Source organism: Geospiza fortis, unplaced genomic scaffold, assembly GCF_000277835.1.
Source record: "Geospiza fortis unplaced genomic scaffold, GeoFor_1.0 scaffold95, whole genome shotgun sequence".
Classification (NCBI taxonomy): Eukaryota; Metazoa; Chordata; class Aves; order Passeriformes; family Thraupidae; genus Geospiza; species Geospiza fortis.
In genome coordinates this window covers 2,018,861-2,038,493 of record NW_005054333.1, presented here as the reverse complement: position 1 = coordinate 2,038,493, position 19,633 = coordinate 2,018,861, and the positions used below count along the sequence as shown (strand labels likewise).

The following is a 19,633-nucleotide window of genomic DNA, read 5'->3' as shown; positions in this document are numbered from 1 at the left end:
TATGAAAATAATGCCTAGTTTTAAGGCTTTTAGCCCTGAATTCTGCCCATTCTTGGTTTCATTTTCTGTTATAGACTCTTTTTCACGGAACATTTAATATGCTTTCCATATGAAATTTGCTCTTTACTACTTGCTAATAAATAAGTCTATAATTACCCTGACTCCAACCAGAGCCGATATAGTTGAGAGACCTTCCCAAAAAACAAAACCCCACATGTACATTGCACAGCATGACCGAGCACCCACGGATGCCCTACTCCATGGTCTGATTTTTGTCGATACAAAAGTGAGCACACACACCCTAGGGCACACGGTGCAGAAACAGCCAGTGGCACAGGGGGAGGGAGCACAGGGGATAACTGGGAATTCAGTGGTGATGGCTGGGTAGACAAGGGGTTGCAAATGCAAAGACCTTCCAGTGTGGACACCAGAGAGAAGACAATGTGTACATGGCTGTGGTTTCAGGCAGGGAGCCAATGCTGTCCCAGCCCCTTGGGGTCAGGCAGAGCCCAGCCAGCTCAGCTCAGAGGAGAAAAATACAGAAATATATTCCTTCTTTATCTTCCCTCCTTGTCTGATTTTCTCCTGGGAGAGAACTTCTTGGCTATTTCACAGTTTATTTGTCCAGTTTGTCCTTTTGTGCTGCGTTTTGACAGCCTCCCGTGACTGCTTGTAGTGCACAGACACACACAGACAACGCCTTCACCTGAAGGTGATGTTAACCAGCTTATTTGACTGGTTTGCTGATTCTGAAAGAACTTCAACTCCTTTGACCAATGAAGGAGCACTGGTAACCTTAGAGTTGCTGAAGTCATCTCTAGTGGATGCAACATTTGCTAAGTTCACATTGTAATAAAAGAGAAAGTCCCTCTAAACACCACCTCCAAGATATGCTTTGTGTTTATGCAGAGAAGGGTTAAAGACAAAACCCCTGAAGAGACTATATTTTGGTTTAACAGTGCTAAGTCGAGGTAATTGTTACATGGCATTCCGGGTTAATGAAACTCAGCTTCCAGTAGTTTAATGTTGCTTTTGTGATGGAGAGCCATCTGCAGCCGCATGGAAGTCTCACTGGCACACACAACTTGACATTTATTTCTCTATTAAGACAGGATGCAGTGGTCCTATTTTTCCCTATCTGACAAATCTATATTAAAAAAAAAAATCTCAGAATGGCCATCAGCAGCATGATGTGTCTTTGTTTGTTTTCCCAGAGGTGGGTGGGTTGTTTTTTTGTCCCAGTCCTTCTTGGATAGGTGATAGTGTAGCACCTAGCACCCCTAGGCGAGGGATGCTGCCCACCTCTGCTCCCTCATGTGAAGTATCGACACTGTGTGGAGTCAATGTAGCAGTAAGGAGTGCAGCGCAGTTTCCCGTAAGACCTGGAATAAAAGAGAATATCTCAGTTTCAAAGCATGGTATGGTTCACTTACATGGCTCCTGGTTGTAACTCTCCGTAGGAGTGAAGAACCTCAGAATATGCATATGCAGCAGCGTATGGGAAACTGAATAGGAGGGCAATTTTCATCAGTGCTCGACTGTGTTCTCCTCTGTCAGCAAAACAGGGGGCCAGGAGAAACTATGAGTGAAGACTTAACTCCCAGTAATGTCAATTAAAAAAATAAAATCCCCGTTGGCGTGAGGACTGGAGCATTTCATGGGGGTGGATGCAAAAGGCCCTGGCGCTCACCCACGGGAGCTGTGGAACAAAATATCTGAGGCTCTGAGTTAAGTGTTTTTCCAGTTACTCCCAATAGCTTCAGCAGGCATGACTGTGCCTGTCCTTTAACTTCTTTTTCATGTACTTGAAATAGTGAGTGACACATTCCCACATTAGAAATAATTATAAAAAGAGTAAATTGAAGAGTCCTCACAAAATAAGGAACACCGGAGATTTTCTCTTTCTACTGACTTAAATGAGCAGGGACTCTACCTACTGAAGACCTGACCAGAATTGTTAATAAGAATTTAAATGACTGTTTATTGTTGGAATGTCTAAGTGAATAACCCATCCACAACGTCAAGCCATGCCGGTTTAAAACTACGTCCTAGGATAACCCACATTCTCAGACTACCATCAAATCTGAAGAGAAGGTGTGTGAAACAGGAGGAGGGATCTGTGGGCTGGAAAGAGTAAAAAATGGGAAAATCAGTTGCAGCAGAGCTCTTGGAGGAAAGGTTACTTGGGGGTAAAACTCCCATGGGAGTGTTATACTCACATACTCAGCCCACTTTCTCGTGATTCACAGCTTTTTCTTTAGTTTGGCAGATAATTTGCAGACTACCACAAAAATACAAGATCTCGGCTGCTCTTCCACATCTTGAATATACGAGCAAAGTGCAATTTATAAAGTTTTCCTCAAGTTTTTGTGGTGCTATGTTGAGCAGCAAATTTCAGACTCTTAGAAGGGAGTAGTTTTCACCATAGAGAACAACTCCACACTGTCTGAAGATGAGGTCTCTGCAAAATGTTTCAGTTTTGTCAGGTTGACTGGTCTGGATTTTAGTAACCTCTTATACCAAAAGTGCTCCAACAATTACAGTGGAAGGATTAGCACAGCGCTAGATTTACAAAGACATCATGTGGTTTCTTATTCCTGTCAATTAGCACATTATTGTTCCCTGAATAATGAGGGCTCTGCACATAATTTAATTTGCAAATTAAATGTTTCCTGTTAGCCACTAACAATACCTGACAGCTAAATAGAGGTGCTGCTGCTGGAGGCAAAACGCCGACCACAGGAAGCTGCCTAAACAATAGGCAGAGAAGGCAAGTGAACAGTAAGCAGATGTTTTAAATGAAGGACTTTGCTACACAGATGCATGGCTTTGCATCTGCGGGTGAATGAATTTCCTGCACGTTGGAAAAGCTGACAGATGACTGCTTGATTCAAAGCAAATACACCCCCAGAGTACCCATCGATGGGAAGGGCAGCAAGAGGTTGGTACAAGCTTGTGGTTTGGATGTTGTGCGTTTTTTTTTTTTCCCTTCAGTGTGATCATCTTGTCATGGTCTTTCCTACTTTTCTTATGTTATGGCTGGACATTAATGTGACCAGATAAGGAAATCTTGGCAAGAAATGGGCAAACCTAGGTTTATGTGACCTTCATTTGTTTTGTACAGTAAGAGGCATGTACTTCTTACTGTGAAATGAGATTTAGCCCTTAAAGTCAATTATATACAGAAATAATTTGGTAGACTCTTTCTTCCCTACTACTTGCAGTGGTCCCAGTGGAACAAGTTTCAAGTGGGTGAAACTCCTCTGTTTTAAAGCTGGAAAAGAGAAACAAGAAAGGAAAAACACACACAAAAACCCCCTCCATAAACAAACCAAAGAAACCCACCAAAGCCAAGTGAAGACCTCCTCTTACATACCCAGGAAGGTAAGTTCTACATGTCAAGTATCCAAAATCCATCCCATCACAGTCTTCAACGCCCTCATGCTTGTAGCCATCTCCACAGTAAGCACGGCGGCACCCTAGTGAAAAATAAAGAAACAAACACCTTCCAGGCACTTCACAAGTAAAAGAAACAGGGGAAGTAACTGGAACTAGCTTTTTAAGGGTTAATTATAAAGCAAGACATTTTGGGGAAGGCATTCTGTAAGGGCTGTCTTAGGAGGAGCAGTACTCTTCACTACAAAGAATGTACTTTTTTAGATTAATTTCAGTGATGAAGGGAAAGAATGGCTAAATACTAAAAATAATTACTATAGAATCACAAATTACAACAGCACTGATTCCAAACCTATTATTGCCATAAATAATTACCATCAAAACAAGTTAAGGGAAACATAAAATACAGTTAACATAAATGATTTGGAGAAGTCACAATTTTAAAAAAATAATCTTAGGCGGATAACTGGTTTGGAATTCCCAGCCTAGACCTTTACCCAATTCTGTGCAATATCTGTGTTTGTCTGCTGTGAGTTTCCACATATGAACGGAATTATGCAGCCTGTCTATAAAGAAATAAAATATATAAATGTTGCCAAAATCATGTCTTTCCCACTGCTGACTCCTACTGACTTGAGTGTGAGTGGGATTTGTCACACTTTTTCATGGTGACTGACATGTAGGCTGCAGTAATTTGTGGGTTTGTTTGCCATTTTAGCAATTGGACTTTGATTTTGATATCTTCAGCATATTGAGAATGACTTTCTAATATGAACAAATTAATTTAGTTAAAATCCCTTTGACATCTTCTGGGAGAATCCATTGGTATCAAGCAAAGGATTAAACAGACAGGAACAGGGAGTTTTTAAAAGGCTAAAGTGACTTATTAACAAATAGAAATGATTAATTAATTGCACCAAGGATGTGTTTGTCAGAAATTGATGCTTCTAAAACAAACAAGCCTTTTTTACAATAAAATCCATTTAACATTCTGCTAGCCTTTTCCTTTTGGTTCAGTTACAGGAGAAGAATGACGACAGTGTGCCCATTTCCAAATAACTCAAGGATGGGTCACATCAGTGTCAGAAATCTGTACTGCAAGGCCTCCATTGAGGCTTTGCCCAATGCATAACACAGAGAACATGATGTGCCCTCAGACACAGAGTGCACAATTTTGCGGGCACTGGGACTAATGAACACTATCTCGCCACATGGTTGTTGCCCACAGCTGATTACAAGTTCTAATTCAATCGTTTCCTCATGTCTGGAAACAGGAGAGAGGTTGTCTGCTGTCTCTCTGGAGTACTCTGCAGTCAGTCAGGCTTAGAGGGGCTTTTATTTATGTGTCTCCTTAGACCTGTTGAGACGGAATTGCCTTTGAAATCTCTTTCCTGTTGTCATTGAGAAGTTGGCTGGGATTCCTAAGTCATAAGGGGAAGGGTGGTGATGGACAGCTGGATGGAGAAACTCGCACAGGGCATAGCTGCATATACCCCATTTTCAAAGTCAGTGAGTGATATATAAATGAAAAATTGCATCTTTCAGTGTTGAGTGACGCTGCTCTGAAATGTGAAGAAGCATCCCTTTGCTGGGAACAACAGAGCACCAAACCTACTATGTGGAGATGGTGTAGGGCTGTGCTCTGGGGAAGGATTCAAGATGTAAAAATAACTTAGAGAGGAGGAAGTGAAGGTTACCACAGCTGCTCAAATGCTTATATGCTCTTTGCTATCCACAATCAGCAAAATGGAAGGAAGATGGAGTAGACATGAATTAAATGTTATGTAAATCTGATAGTGAAGGTAGTGGGCTGACACCTTCCCTATGCAGGTGAATAACAAAATCCGAAGTAGTGTTTCTGGAGTCAGGATCTATTTTATTGTAAGAAACAGTGTCCATCCCAAGGGCTCCAGTATCTATCCCACGGGCTGTGCTGCACTGCAAAGGTGTGCTACAGCTTTAGAGAGAGCTGGCAGCCCCCAGGAAAGGTGTGTGTGTAAACCAGCTGCTGGATGCCCCCTGAAATGCAGAGTCTGTGAGTCAGCAAGGATGCAGAGAAGTGCTGTTGCTGCCTCTGTCCTGTGTGGTGTGTGCCATCCGCATGCATGGAAGCCTCAGTTTTCACCCTGTGGCCATCGTGCCTCCCTTTTCCCAGGCCTGCCCTTGATCCACAAACCACACAAGCTCTCCCACACATGAGCAGTGTACCCTGTGGTACAACTAATGCACCTTCCCTGGCAGGAAGAAGCCCCTCCTGCTGTGCTGTAACTCACTTATGCAGTCATCGGTCACCACCGCGTTGCTGTCGTCGCACTCCTCCCCATCCTGCACAATGCCATCTCCACAGGTGCCCCCCTCCTCCAGGCGGTAATCCACGGGGTACAGAGGGGAGAGCTGGCCAGGCAAACACACAGGAGTTACTGAACCAGACCAGCAGCAGCCTGGGTAGCAAGCAGAGGAGAAGGGCTCTGGGGGGCAGGTCCCACAACCAGGTTTCTATGGCTTGTTATTTGTTGGTTAGAAGGTTTATACAGAGTCTGATCCGAAGTCCAGCAGACACAAGAAAGATGCTGTTGCTAATGTCAGCAGGACTCAGCTCCTTGAAGCAATAAGGAAATATGTGATTTTGGTTTGCAGGGTTTTAGTTCTGCAACTCCGTACCCTGGTGAGTTTTGCCTTATTTTGTATTAATAAAAACTATTTTTACCACCATAACTCCCTGAACTCTGCTCCAGTTTGTTCACCAGTGGTTCACAGGGAAGTTAGCAAAACCCGCAACACTGCCGAATCAATTCCTCAGTAATTAAGACCCCTGTGAGTAAAATTCACAGAATTATGTACAGTTGTGGCAGTGTTCAAAAATGAGCTTTTCCCCATTTGCTTAACTGATTTGGTATGGCACCTTAAGTACAGAAGTATGTTCTGTATTTCAAAATGGAACATACACTCAAGGATTTTCTGAGACCACAGTCATATTTTCACCTGGACTGGGAGCCATCCAAAGGTATCCTTGAAATACAAAGATCTCTGATCTCTTCTAAATGCTAACGCGTTCTCGGTGTTTAACCGGTCCAATTCTTCTTGATTGTTCACCACAAAAATCTGGGGCACACAAAAAGAGGTGATTGGTAACCTTCTCAAGAAGTTTTTTGGATTATCACAGAATCTAGTTTGGCATATGTATCTTCAAATAGGTAAATAATATATAGGAAAATGGTTCTGTTTTTTTCAGAAAGAGAAGAGGTGAGAACCTACAGCAATGGAAAGAATGGTCTTTCCTGGGCCCCTGTTTTGAAATGCACATCCTCAAGTAAAAAGCATACAAATAGTGATGCACAATCACTACTGAGAAGAACTTTCTGATGCTCAAATGGTTTGATGCTGAAGCAATTGCAAAATCCAAAAGGACATAAGTGCTTTTTGTGGATTGGCTATAACTTTTTAGGCATGTTTGTGGCTACAAGATAAATAGTGCATGGCTCAATACAACCTTCACTTAACTTCTACCTCTTTGTTATTTCTTTAGATTTAATTGACACTAAAATGCATGTTTCTTTATATGCATATACTATGGTCTGAAGCCAAGTCTCCAATTATACTGCAAAAAAAAAATAGTTCAAAATTGAAAAATTAGGACAAGCTGCTCTCTTACCCCTTTCTTTAATGTCTCAGTCACTGAAATTGGATGTAAAAGGCATTAGGAAATAATCTTTTCCTTCAGCAGCCTAATCAATTTAATTTTTGTAAGATTCAAGCCATTTTTTAAATTAAGAAAAAGCAAATGCAGTGTTTCTGGGCAAAATAGTTTTAGGTCTGAGTCTGATTCTTACCAACATAAACAGAATTGGCTCTTTTAAAAACATGTTATCTTGAAATTTTTACATAGGAGAACATTCCCATAACCATGGACAAAGGCCAATTTCATCATAGAAGCATTGAATAAAAATGCCTTCAGCTTGAATGAAAGGGAGCAAATAAATAGGAAGCCATCACAGAACTGATTCTGTAATTGTGTTCAGGAGCTCAGGGCCCAGCCCCAGAGCTCCAATTTCTCTTGAAATCAATAACAAAATTATGCTGTCTCAAGCCATTACAGATATCAGCCTTTAAAATTGCACAAGATTTAAAAAATGAAATTAATCTAAGCCAATGACAGAAAACCAGCACTTTGTTTCCCAGCCTCTGCCCTCCTCTGGAGGAGCTGCTGGTTGCACGGGTGGTGGCACTGAGGTTGTGCTGCTCTGGCAAACCACAGGGCACACAGCACCACCTCTGCGTCTTTTCCATGTGCAGCTATAGAACCCTGACAAGAGCTTTCAAGGGGCCCAAGACAGACTTCAAAGCTGCTACATGGGGATCTGGACAGAATAAACAATAGTGATGTTTAAGCTCTGGTTTAAGTTAAAGTGTTCTTTAAACTCGAGGAAGTAAAACAAATGGGGCAGGCAGGAAAACAGGGAACGCTGCTCTGGAAGGGCCTCATTTCCAGAGCTAAGCCTTGCTTTTTTGCTACCCCACATTCCTGGCAAAAAAATGGCACCTGGGGGCTCATAGTGATAGTGTATGGTATTTTAGATATTTACACTCTCATTAGTATCTTTTAAGATCTATTACTATCATTACTATCTTTTAAGACAGTGCCTGATGGAGAAGGAGGGTAATGAGATCTCTACATTATGTTGAGAGCCTTAAAGCTTTTCCTATGAGTTCTCCAGGCTGCAAAGTACACAATGGGCTTTTTTTTGCACGCAGTGTGGTGTGATGTGCACCTTTATTTCAGCACATTCATCTCTCACCATTATGTTTTCAAAACAACAGGAGGATTTTTTCTCATGCAGCACAGCCAGGGATGAAGGAGCAGCTGGCCCAGCTGCCAAGACTTGAAACACACTTGTGCAAAAGGCTGAGCTCAATGACCCAGTTTAACGGTGCTGTGAGTGTGTCCCTTCCACCACCGTGACAGCTTTCTGACACTGTGACAGGTGGGGCTCTGACAAAGCCAATTGCTGCTCATTGGCATTCAGAGACAAGCAGACACCACACCATCTCCACTTGCATGGGGAGAGCAGCTGAGCTGTGCTGGCACACAGCACCAAGGGCGCATCTTCATCGCTGACTGAGTGCTGCACTGCACAGATTAATGAGGCAGGGCCCAGCAGAAGGAGAAGAACATAAACAATAGCCACAAAGCCCAAGGAAATCAGTGATAAAATATTACTAGGTTACATTTTATCAATGCCTTGTCCTTTAAAGTATTTTGTCCAATTTGCTCATAAAAATGCTTTCAGGTCTAGAGATGGAAATCAACCATATAATGTGTATGTCTGCAGACTGGAGCCCAGACACCTGATTCTCACAGTTTGTGGAAACTCCTGTTATTGAGGGTCTGTGCTCTGGGAGAAAGCTCTATTGCATATGTGAAATACTTGATCCCAAAATTCAATTCTGAAATCTGTCTTAAAAAAGCCCCAAACAAACAAGAAAGGTATGCTTACTTTACTGACCAATCTGAAATGCTTTTTGATTTAATGAAATAAAAAGGACAGATTACATATGTACAGTAGTAGATGAAAGAGAGCGCCCCTAGGCTTGAAAAACATTTCCAAATATGTGCTACCTTACTGATGTTTTGGAACAGCTGAATTTCAGTACATCAATCACACAACAAGTTATGAGACTGAACTCTTTTGCACCTCTGGATCTCAGAGGTTTTGGGTACTAGAAATCACACATTGCCTATATATCTTCCTATTAAAAAAAAGTATTAGTGAGTACAACACTTCTCGTAATAAAAGCACTTCAGGACTGCTCACATCCCCTCCCAGAAAACCTGCTTACCGCGGGAACTTTTGGGTAGCTGTGTCCAAACACAGAGTGCTCATATGATGGGTTACTCATTTGCTGTGGGGTTCTGCAGAGACATCTCCCTGGAGGCCCTGGAAGTCCTCTTTCTCCCTTTGGTCCTATTGCAAATTGCCCTAGGAAGCAGAGGACCAGCTTGCCTTGTTATGAGGTTACTACACAGCACACACACGCAGCCTTAGGGGGAAAAGTACAGGTCAGGTGGATGTATGCATTTACCCAAGTTTTCAGACAGGCACAGCTCCCACCAGTTCCACTGGGAACTGAAGGGGGGCACTAATCCCAGTACTTCAGGAGAAAGATGCCTGTTTTTTTACCGCAGTCACATTATTTCAGATCACCTTCTGAATTTTTCTACCAGTTTTACAGAGGAAGAGAGAGACCATTTGCTTAGAATAAATGCCAGCCTGTTTGAAACTACAGAAATTCAGGAGAGGATGAACACACAGATCACTCTACAGCACCTACACACCAAATTTAGTAGAGTCAATCTCTGTATAAGTCCACAACAGATTGGACTTGTGCCTTTGTACAACCATTTGAGCAATGCTGTTTCACAGGTTTCTGTACAGCAAAAACCCAATTAAAAATACAGGAGCTATTTAATGTTTTAATTAAACATTAATTTAAAAATACTGCTTTTTGACTTTCAAACTTTGGCAAGGATGCACTACGCTGCAGATTTAGATTATGATCCAATATGGTCATACTGCAAGCAGTTGCATCATTAGAGAAATGTCTTTTAGGATCAAAATTTATATTCTGGAGGAAAAAGATTAATGACCCTGACACATAAAGTTTCTGTGGATGGAATAAAGCCTTGAAAAAATAAACTCAAGGTCCTGGCTGCCTTCCCATCAGTGTGGTAAAATTCTGCCTTCTGAAAGGTTCCAGCTAATTATTTACTCAAGCAAAGATGCTTCTTAATGGGAGATGTGAGATATGTGAGGATTCTGAAGCTGTGCTCAGCTTCACAGATGTCCCATTTCCACACCACCACAAGAAGATACCTCCTGTCCACTAATGCAAGCAAGGGAAGGAAAAGGGAAAGCAAAATGGAAGGGGACATTGTGTGTTGTGGGTCATGTCTTGTCCTTCCTGTCCATGTTTGGTCCCTGAAGGTGATGAGGGTTCATGTGCATGCACAGCTCTGAGGATGTACAATTATGTTATTACAAGGTTTTTCTCATAATTTCTACAACACACACAATTGCAGTGAGCATAGATCTCAAGCATTTAATTATATAGACAGTTTTTCTCCCCTGCTCTCTTTTTCCCCTGACTCCTATCCCTTTCCATTCTCTTCCCTGCTTTCCTTAATGACACTGTAACTTAAATCTCATCTATTTTTCCCTTGCAGAGCTGCACAGGGTGAACCTGTCCTGTCTGATTAGAAATCACAGTTTTTCACTGCAAGCCAGGATATCTGGAGAGGCAGACCTTTGATGATGGAGATTACCTAGTCTCTCCAAGGCTGCCAGATGGCTTTTCATCGTACCCATCTACAAAAATCCCTCGGGGACCACATAGGATTTAGTTTTGGTTTTATCTGAAGCATCGGAAAGCCATAAAGTGGGTTTTAAAATCATGGACAAGGATGGCATGCCCTGCCTCCAGGAGAAATCCTCTCCTTGCCATGGACGGAGAGGCAAACAAAGCCTTTGTGCAGAGGGGTCTATGTGTGCCTGATGAGTCAGGAGGGGCTGGGGAGCAGGGATGCTCCTGGGCAGTGTTTTTGGTTTACCTCATTTTCAGCTTACCTAGTCCTGAGGGTCCAGGGGGGCCTGGCTGGCCAACAGGGCCAGGCCTGCCAGGCGGGCCCATGACACCCGCCGGTCCAATGTCTCCCTTGAGTCCCTGGAAGAGAAGTGACATCCATTTCTTGGCTAAGCTATTAGTAACAAACAAAACAAACAAACATTAGTAACAAGCCAGCAGTGGCTTCCCATTTTAAAAAGCCAAGACATATGCCAGAAGAAGCATGAGCTTCATGGGCACCACCCTGGGGAAAAAGAGCTCTCCTCTCCTACGTGGAGACAAAAGGGCATGCCCAGGCAGGACTTCTGCTCCCAAATGGGAATGGTCACAGGGATCTGCCCTGGGAAGAGTCAGCAATCACCCTGCTCTGACTTCAATCATTTGATAGCCTTTCTTTAAAGATGCCTTTTTAACCCCTGTAACTCTCTAGAAGCGAGTGCCACTGAGAAAGAAAGGGGAAAATCAGTGAGGAGTTGTCAAGGGCTTCCACAGTGACATTTCCCAGTCTTAGGGTGCAGCCTTTCAGAAGCTCACTAATGACTTTGACACCCACACTATTTTCAGAATGTTTGAGGTGCCTGGATTCCTGTATCTCCCTGGCTTTCACCATGGGTATAGCTAGGATAACAAATCATCACAAGCCAAGCCACTTACAAGTGCAGCTTAATGTTTAGCAGCACCGTGCTGAGAAATGGTGTCCCTCTGGCAGCAGTAGCAAATGCTGCAAAATTACCTGTGGGAGAGGGGCTTACACACAGTTAACACACAATAGCTGATATTCTCAAAAATCAGCCCTAATGTGCCTCATGGGAGCTTGTTTGTGCAGCCATACCCTAAGGCATTTGGAAGTTTCAGCCTAGAACTGTTTGGCACCTTCTCATTTTTTGCTCCTGAATTTAATATGGTGACACTTATTAAAAATAACTATATTTATCTTCCTGCTCATATACTCTCCAAGGCTTGGATTTCTCAGCTTTATATTTCAGAAGTGTATTACATAGTTAAAGGTTTAAATATCTGACTTGATTTTTATGTAACAGCAAATATTATTTAGCATAATAAAAATGATATGCACTATGTAAGCTCTCTTTTAATGACAAAGGAGATTATTTCCTTGAAGATGGTGTAATTCCAGGTTAATGTGCATTCAGAATCATACAATGAATGGCTGCACATCTAATTTAATTGTAGAAAAGCATATATATTAATATATGCTGAAACAATTATTGTTATATAATATGTTACATCCCATGGATATGTTTGAATGTCACTTGCACCATTTCAGCAGAGGAAGGCTGATTTTGTCATGGCCTATAAAGAACTAATTGAATATTTGCTTTGTTTAATCCTATTAGGTAAGCTCTGAGCCATAAAAATATTTCAGGATTTATGTGAATGTCAGTGATGCTGATCTCTAATTACTTCTTACATTATGCAACACAGAACTAGCAGACCAGGATTTTCTAGCCCCAAAGAAGACTGTGGGAAATCTCCTTCCCCCGCAACAGCAATTTGACAGAGGCAAGGCAGTGCCAGTCAGACATGTACTGACTGAGAACAAGCTGTTTTCTGCGTCCCCTGCTTGGAGGGATGATTGCTTAATGCTCTCCTGCTTAGCACTGATGGGTTAAATAATAATTGCAAGGCTTGATGTTCAATGTTTTTGCCTTGTTTATCTTTCACACGTGCCCATGGCACTGGGAGAAGCTTTTCCCATTGACAATATTTGTGTTCATGCCCTTTCTTCCAAACTAACATTACCTAAAGCCCTAACTCATTCCTCCTTCTCAAGACTGAAACCCTAAACTGGGGTTTGCCTGGGCTCAGTTCCCCAGTTATAAAGCTTTGGGTGCTGTATCTCAGTCAGCTGTGTAAGGCTGTGACTTGTGACTCCCAGCTCCTGGCCACATTTCAGGAAGAGCCTGTCCCAGAGGCAGGGAGACTTGAAGAAGTCAGCGAGCTAATCAAGACATATCTGGAAATGCAAGTGGAAGTGACACCTGCTTAATTTAGCTGCTTTTATCTTGGCATGTCAGCTGGATCAAGAGACAGGAAATGGCCCCATGCTGGTGGAAACTATCCTCTCAGCTGGACAAACAGCCAGACCACTACAGCACTTAAAGGTGGCAGCCAGACCCACAGAGCCTTAAAATGCCACTCCCTAGTTTTTTCAAAGCATTAGAAAAGAAGAAAGGGAATATCACGTTCACCAGTTACAGAGAGGGAAAGCCTTTTTCATGCTGAATCAGTGCTAAGATTGCTCTCAGGGCACCAGAAGGGGGTTTGTGTACTGAGCCTTGGGTCTGGAAACAGCAATCTAGAGGTAGACTACAGATCTTTTAGTCACACTGATTGTTGTCTTAAATTATGACATGCTTATGTCACCACTTTTTTATTAAGCCACCGTGTAAGGTGGCAAAATGTCTAAGGTCAAATAAGGAGTGCACAGTGTTCGAGCTGATCTGCAGGCACTGCATCTTCTCTTTTCTTATACTGTGGAAAGATATTCCACAGCACACAAGCACGACAGATAAACAGGGTTAAAAAAAAAAAAGAGCAAACCCTTCAAAACCAGCAAAGAGCACACAGCAGCTTTTAAAACCTGACAAATCTAGGACAAAAAATATTTCTTGTGGGTCATCTAGGAAACTTACATTGCTCATACCTCCCTTACCTGGAGATCTATTACTTCCTCCCTACACCCAACTCATCTTTTTTCCCCATATTGGCTACTTTATCACTTCAGATATTACCTGTTCTCATCAGAGCAACAGTGAAGCAGGGATGTGCCTCTCCTTGCCATGCTGAGCATAACAAGACTGCAAATATACCACTTCCAGCTAAGCCCCTACCACTGAAATGCTGCATTGGTGCAGTCAGTATCCAATTTACACACAATTCCGAGTCTTTACAGTTCAGCTGGAACTCTGCAAATGTAGCTCTGCTAGCATAGTTTTGGGCTCTCTAGCTGTCAGGTGGGGCTGGGACCATAGCTCTGTGTTGCTTAGGATTCAAAGGAAGCCTTCAAGATCTGCTCAAATTGTATTAAATTAGTTCATTACCAATCCAGGATAAAAACAACTTTTCCCATGCTGCCTGGGCAGAGAGCTGAATACTGCAGACAAGACTCCAGCCCTAAAGCTGAGGTTTTAACTCTTGTGTATCCTGTGCATGCCTGTGAGGTGCTCCAAGCCTTCTCTCCCCTCCCTGTGCAGCACAGTGCATGGTACAAGAGCCTAGACCACACAGTCACACAGATGCCATGAGTCACAGGAAGAGGAAACACCGTGGTCCTACTTGTTTGCCTCGTTTTCCAGGTCTTCCTATAGGTCCTCTGTGTCCTGGTACTCCAGACTGTCCCTTGGGGCCCATCTCTCCCTTGGTGGGTGCAGAGGGAAGGAAGAAGGAGTTAAGTACATGGTTTTACCTGCCTTGAGCAAGACAGCAGAGGCACATGGTTGTCATTCACATGATTCCTCTAGATAATGCTGGCACCGTTTCATTCTTAGGAACCCAAAATTATAACAAAATAGTTTAAAACAAATGTAAAGTAAAAAGAAGCTCATACAATTTACCCACATACCCCTGAAAAATCCTTTCCTAAGGAAGAGGCCACATGAGATCAGAAACACACTTAGAGAAGTCAAGGCTGGGAAAGCTCTCTGACCCCTTTGCAACGTCTTGCTTTGCTGTTAAGATGCACATGTGATGAAAATACTTAGGGAAAGGAAGGTAAATTCACTCATCTTCTCATCTCTCTAGAAGCAACTATTAATTCCTTTTCTAATTTCAGAGGCACGGTTTGATTATGTGCTAAAATTATCCACCTTTAAGTTTTCCATAAGCCAGCACCTGATTGTTTTGCAAGTACAGAATAATGATGACTTAAAAACTGGTCAGGGTCATCACTGCTCTATACAGTAGCGCCATTTTGTTTCAGAATATCCATAAGGAAATATTTATTAGCTTCAAGTGAATAAAACCCTAACAATTAGGGCAGTTAAATAGGAGGAAGATTATAACTAAAGAAATAATCTGTGAAAAAAGTGAAACAGCACCAAGGGGCTAAATCTGAGTTTTCTCTTAAGCTAAAAAGCCTAAAGAATTTGATAAGTTCAGGCAGTGCTGGTCTCTGAGTCAAGCAAGACCTTCAATGTCTTATACAACCCGGGAAGTCCCTGAATCCACTCACTGAGCCTGTCTCAGCATTTAACACAACTCCCAACATATCACACCCACTTACTTTTTGTCCCAGCATTCCAGGGAAGCCTATTTCTCCCTACAAAGTCAAAGGAGAAAAATAATCAGAAAATGTGTAGTGATCTTTGACAAAGCAGCACCTTCCTTGGAAGGAAAAAACAAGTGCCATGTGTGGGTATCAGTTGAGAACCCCTGCACTGACTCAGCACTGCAGGTAATGCAGTAGGGGGAGATTTATAAGCAAAATTTTACTATAAAGCTCCTTTATGGTGCCATTACTCCTCTGTCTGATCCTCTGCTGCCAGTTTCTGCTTCTCTGGAAAAATTATCCCAATTGTTCTCTTGTCTACAGGCAGCTCTGCTACCTGGACAGCTTCCAAAGCCGGCCTGGGAATGGCATTTCTGCATTTGCACCAAAAGCAGTTTATTTTTCCTTTCTTAGTCCAAAGGAACCCCCAAGCCATGAATGTCTCCCCCTCTTCCCCTCGCGGTGTTACCATATGACCAGCTGAAAGCATTTTGGGAAGCTGCCGTGGTTCTGGGCTGCACAGCCCAGGAGGGGCTGGGGTGACTCCAGGGAAATTCTCCTGACCCATTAAACCCCTGTGCACTGGCCTGGGGGCACAGGGACATGGAGCTGCCCCACTGCCCTCCCAGCTGATGGAACCACTGCTTTCCCTCACCACTCCTGCCCTCCCTGGAAGATGCTTTCAGGCTCCTTTCCTCCACGCCCCTCCTGTTTTTCCCTGTCAGATCCTCAGATGCATATTCACAGCCATCTGGGAAAGAGAATTACCGGGTCTCCTTTGACTCCTTTGTCGCCTCTGTCACCTCTGGATCCCTGAAGAGAGATAACAGTAGAACAACAGCCCAATTACTGCCATTTCATGAAGAAGCAAAAAATACTTTTTCCCATACAATGCATTATTGAAGTCAACAGAGTACAGTAATATCTTCAGAGTGAGAGATATGCTTCATTACTGATATCATAACAGAATTAATGCTAAGGACTGTAGGAAAAGGGAGTCATTCTCCCCAGATAATTACTTTAATTATATGCTTTCCTGGACATAATACCTTCAATTTTTTTTTTGCAGTTGGCTTCTTTCCCCAGTTCAGATCCCTCTGTAAGATCCTAGAGTACAAAGTGTCTCGGTGCCAAAGCGTGTGTCACCTAACTAAATCCAATCAACAATTAAGGATTATTTTACCCATGCTGCAGATGGAGAACCTGTAGTGAGTTTCATTGTAGCAACTTGTTCACAAGGATACAGGGTGTAAAATTCACTTCTTCAGCACCCCAGCCCAAACCACAAGACTGTGCTCCTTCTCAATATGTGTTTGCATTTCTCAGTGGGACTTTTAGACTTCATCAAAATTCAACCTTGTTTCTACAGTTGCATTTTTTAAAATGTGTTTCCAAATGTTAAATTATACATTATGCTGTTGTCACACTGACCTTTTCTCCTCTAGTTCCAGGAAAACCCTAAAGGGAATGATAGATATTTTAATGCTTCTCGCTTTCAAGATCACCCAAGAAGCCGGACTTTCAAACTTTGAAGTGAAGAAAAAGAACGAAGCACAAAGAATTAATTGCATCAACACATAAAGGCAAACGAATATTTACAGCTCCTAAAATTGCACTGAAACAGAACTGTGAAATATGAATTAAAGGCAAGACAGCTCAGCCCAAAAGCCATTATGAAAAAGCCAGGTAAAGCCAGCAGCTTTGATTATGCTTTGAAATTGAAACAAGTGAAATAAATTGTAACTGAGAGTAAATAAAGCATTAGAAGACATAATTAATAATCTGAAATAATTTTAACAATTATCTTCCTCTTCTGTTTTGATTGTTGTTTTTTCCCCCTGGAACATACTTAAGTTATACTTAAGTAATCTAGTGTCATCATTAACATAAAATTGAGTTTCTCTTGAAGAAACATAGGATAAACAAAGGTGTTCAGTTCTTCTTTCCAATCCTTTACTTGAATAAACTAATTGCATAATTTATTCCAACTGCCAGTAGTATGCCTAGTTCTAATAGGGGACCAAAATAATCTTCACAGTCTTATGAGGTGGGTGGAAAGCATTGCAGACATGATTTAATGCTGCAGATATGCTTAAGAACTCAATTTTTCCAGTGGGATACAATTTTATCTGAGCTCGCTTTTAAAATAAATTACAAAAATTTATAACAAAGCATTTTTATGGAAAGCCAAAAACACAGCCAAGCCCAAACAGACAACATAACCTTGCTTGATGTAGAACATATTTTTTATCTGTATTAGACACATATATCTTGATAAATTCTTTCCAGAAAATTCATGAGGGAAGCAGCTGTCAGCAGAGCGTTAGAAACCAATGTCTGAAAATGCAGTTTGGTTAACAAACCTTGGAGCCCATTGGTCCTCTTGTACCTGGCAATCCCATCACACCCAACTCTCCCTTTTCACCCTAAAGGGTTCAATAAAGAGAGTTATTGAATGAGGCTCTCCCATGAGGTCATGACTGAATGTATGACAGTTCAGGTAGGTTTTATGTCAAATAGTTAAGCCTGACCTTGATGCAGCATTGTGGACAGGGGTTTATATTGCAATTGTATTCTGCCTGAGCCCTCACATGTTATCTTACTCCTCTATTTGAATTTTCTTGTGTGGGTAACTTTTGCTTCAGTTTTCCCAGCTGTTATTAAAGGACATGCAAGCAAAGCACCATCAGCAGCGCATCCTTTTCTGCATGAAGGTGCATTGTCTCTACCCAGCATCACCTCCACTGAGCTGCAGAAAAGAAAGGCATTTTGCTGCATGCCTCACAGCTTGTGGGGGCATAGTGACTGCTTTTACAGTAGTTCTGAGGCACCATGTCTCAGAACAGTCATTTGGAGCCAGTAAATCATGAAAAAGTTTCACAACCACTTCTCTGGCTGCGGTCAACTAATTATATCTAGCATGAAATAGAGAGTAGACCCCCAAACTTGCAGCAGTGCTACCAGCAGAACACATTTTGTTCTTACTGCTCCTTTGGCCTTCACTGTCCCAGAAATTGAGAGGATTTTCCCATTGGCTGCTGCCTGGCCGGAAGTTCAGACAAGACTTGAAGGAATGAAGTAAGAGAAATAGGGACTGAACTAAGGCTGTGTCAAAGTAAGAAGACAAGAAGACCCAGCTGAAGAAATGGCAAATATCCACAGAGGTGGATATGAGTTAAAAACCTGGAACAGCAGCTTACTGGAGATTTACAACAGATGGGGATGCAGCAAACATCTGTGGTGATGAAGAATATTGTAAGTTGGTGAAGATCAGAGATGGGGAGAAAGGAAAGAGAGACACAACCAACTGAAATGCCACAGAGATCTTCTGCACTGTATTAAACTGGAGCCTTCACTGACAGGCAGGAAAATGAAATTTATAAAGACCAGAAGAAATGAAACTGTGAACCTACATAAAGAACATGACAGACCAGTATCAGAAGAGACAATAAAAGCAGAAGAATCATCATCAAACAGCAAGAAGGACTTGCAGTTAAAGTGTAGGAAAAAACATTACTTCTGAGTATGACGGATCCTTCTAGGAGTGTGATGAAAAAGCGCAGTAATAGACTAATCTAGACTAATGAGACAAAGGAGATTAATCAAAATTAGGAAGACTACATAAATAAAACTAATGCCTATACAAGAAGAAGACTGAGTGTATGAGTTTTTGTCTGCTTTCCTTTCTTCCTTCACTAAGACTATGAAGGAAGGAGTTGATTGAACCTTTCCTCTGCCCTCTCTGCTCCTGCTGTGGGAAATCATAGCACACAATGTGTTTGTGGGGGGAACCATTTCCCATCTCACAGTTCAAAGTGAACAGTGATTTCTTTTAAGTACATACTCTCTTGCTGCTTGCCTACATTCCCACATACTCAAATATTATGTTCTTCATGTAACATGGCTGGGAAGATCTTCAAAGTCTGCTTCCCAGATGTGGCTTAAGTTCACAAGTCACCTTCTACTATTCTTGCAGTATCAAGAGCTAATGCATCACATCCTCTGAGGTGAGGGCATCAACCTTCATAGAGCAAGTGAAGAGTCAAAGATTTACCAGAAAAAGCAGTTTTGAACTAGGCATTGTGTGCAGTCCTTTAGCCTAATGCATCCTGGATTGAAGAAAAGCAGGTTGTCTCAAAAGTCCCTGTAGAAGCTCCATAAACCACGGTAGAGCTGTTATACCTTTTGCATAAGCCAGTGCTTACTAAAGGACTATCCTGAAGCTTTTTCTATAACAAATGCAGGTGAAGCAGTCACTTTGCAGTAGCAAAGCACATCCTGTCATTTCTTCTGCTGTTGGTTAATAAAAATAACAGGAATTAATGTTTGTTTGTATGAAAATGAACTTCAAAGATGTGATAGTCGTTCTCATGGTTTGTCATCTCTTTC

At 42.0% G+C, this 19,633-nt stretch overlaps 1 protein-coding gene across 1 annotated transcript in view; it reads right to left on the bottom strand.

Annotated features, from left to right (window-relative positions):
* Nucleotides 1-6: 6 nt before the first annotated feature.
* The window catches only part of COLQ (collagen like tail subunit of asymmetric acetylcholinesterase), a 39,793-nt gene continuing 20,166 nt past the window's right edge, over nucleotides 7-19,633 (bottom strand). The window contains exons 7-17 of the mRNA XM_014307302.2: nucleotides 17,608-17,670; nucleotides 16,676-16,702; nucleotides 16,013-16,057; nucleotides 15,260-15,295; nucleotides 14,314-14,394; nucleotides 11,019-11,115; nucleotides 9,235-9,374; nucleotides 6,379-6,498; nucleotides 5,670-5,790; nucleotides 3,377-3,479; nucleotides 7-1,382 (exon numbers count right to left, since the gene is read on the bottom strand). Coding sequence (XP_014162777.1) covers nucleotides 1,313-1,382; nucleotides 3,377-3,479; nucleotides 5,670-5,790; nucleotides 6,379-6,498; nucleotides 9,235-9,374; nucleotides 11,019-11,115; nucleotides 14,314-14,394; nucleotides 15,260-15,295; nucleotides 16,013-16,057; nucleotides 16,676-16,702; nucleotides 17,608-17,670 — 903 coding nt within the window. The 3' untranslated portion in view covers nucleotides 7-1,312. The remainder of the gene's footprint in view (nucleotides 1,383-3,376; nucleotides 3,480-5,669; nucleotides 5,791-6,378; nucleotides 6,499-9,234; nucleotides 9,375-11,018; nucleotides 11,116-14,313; nucleotides 14,395-15,259; nucleotides 15,296-16,012; nucleotides 16,058-16,675; nucleotides 16,703-17,607; nucleotides 17,671-19,633) is intronic.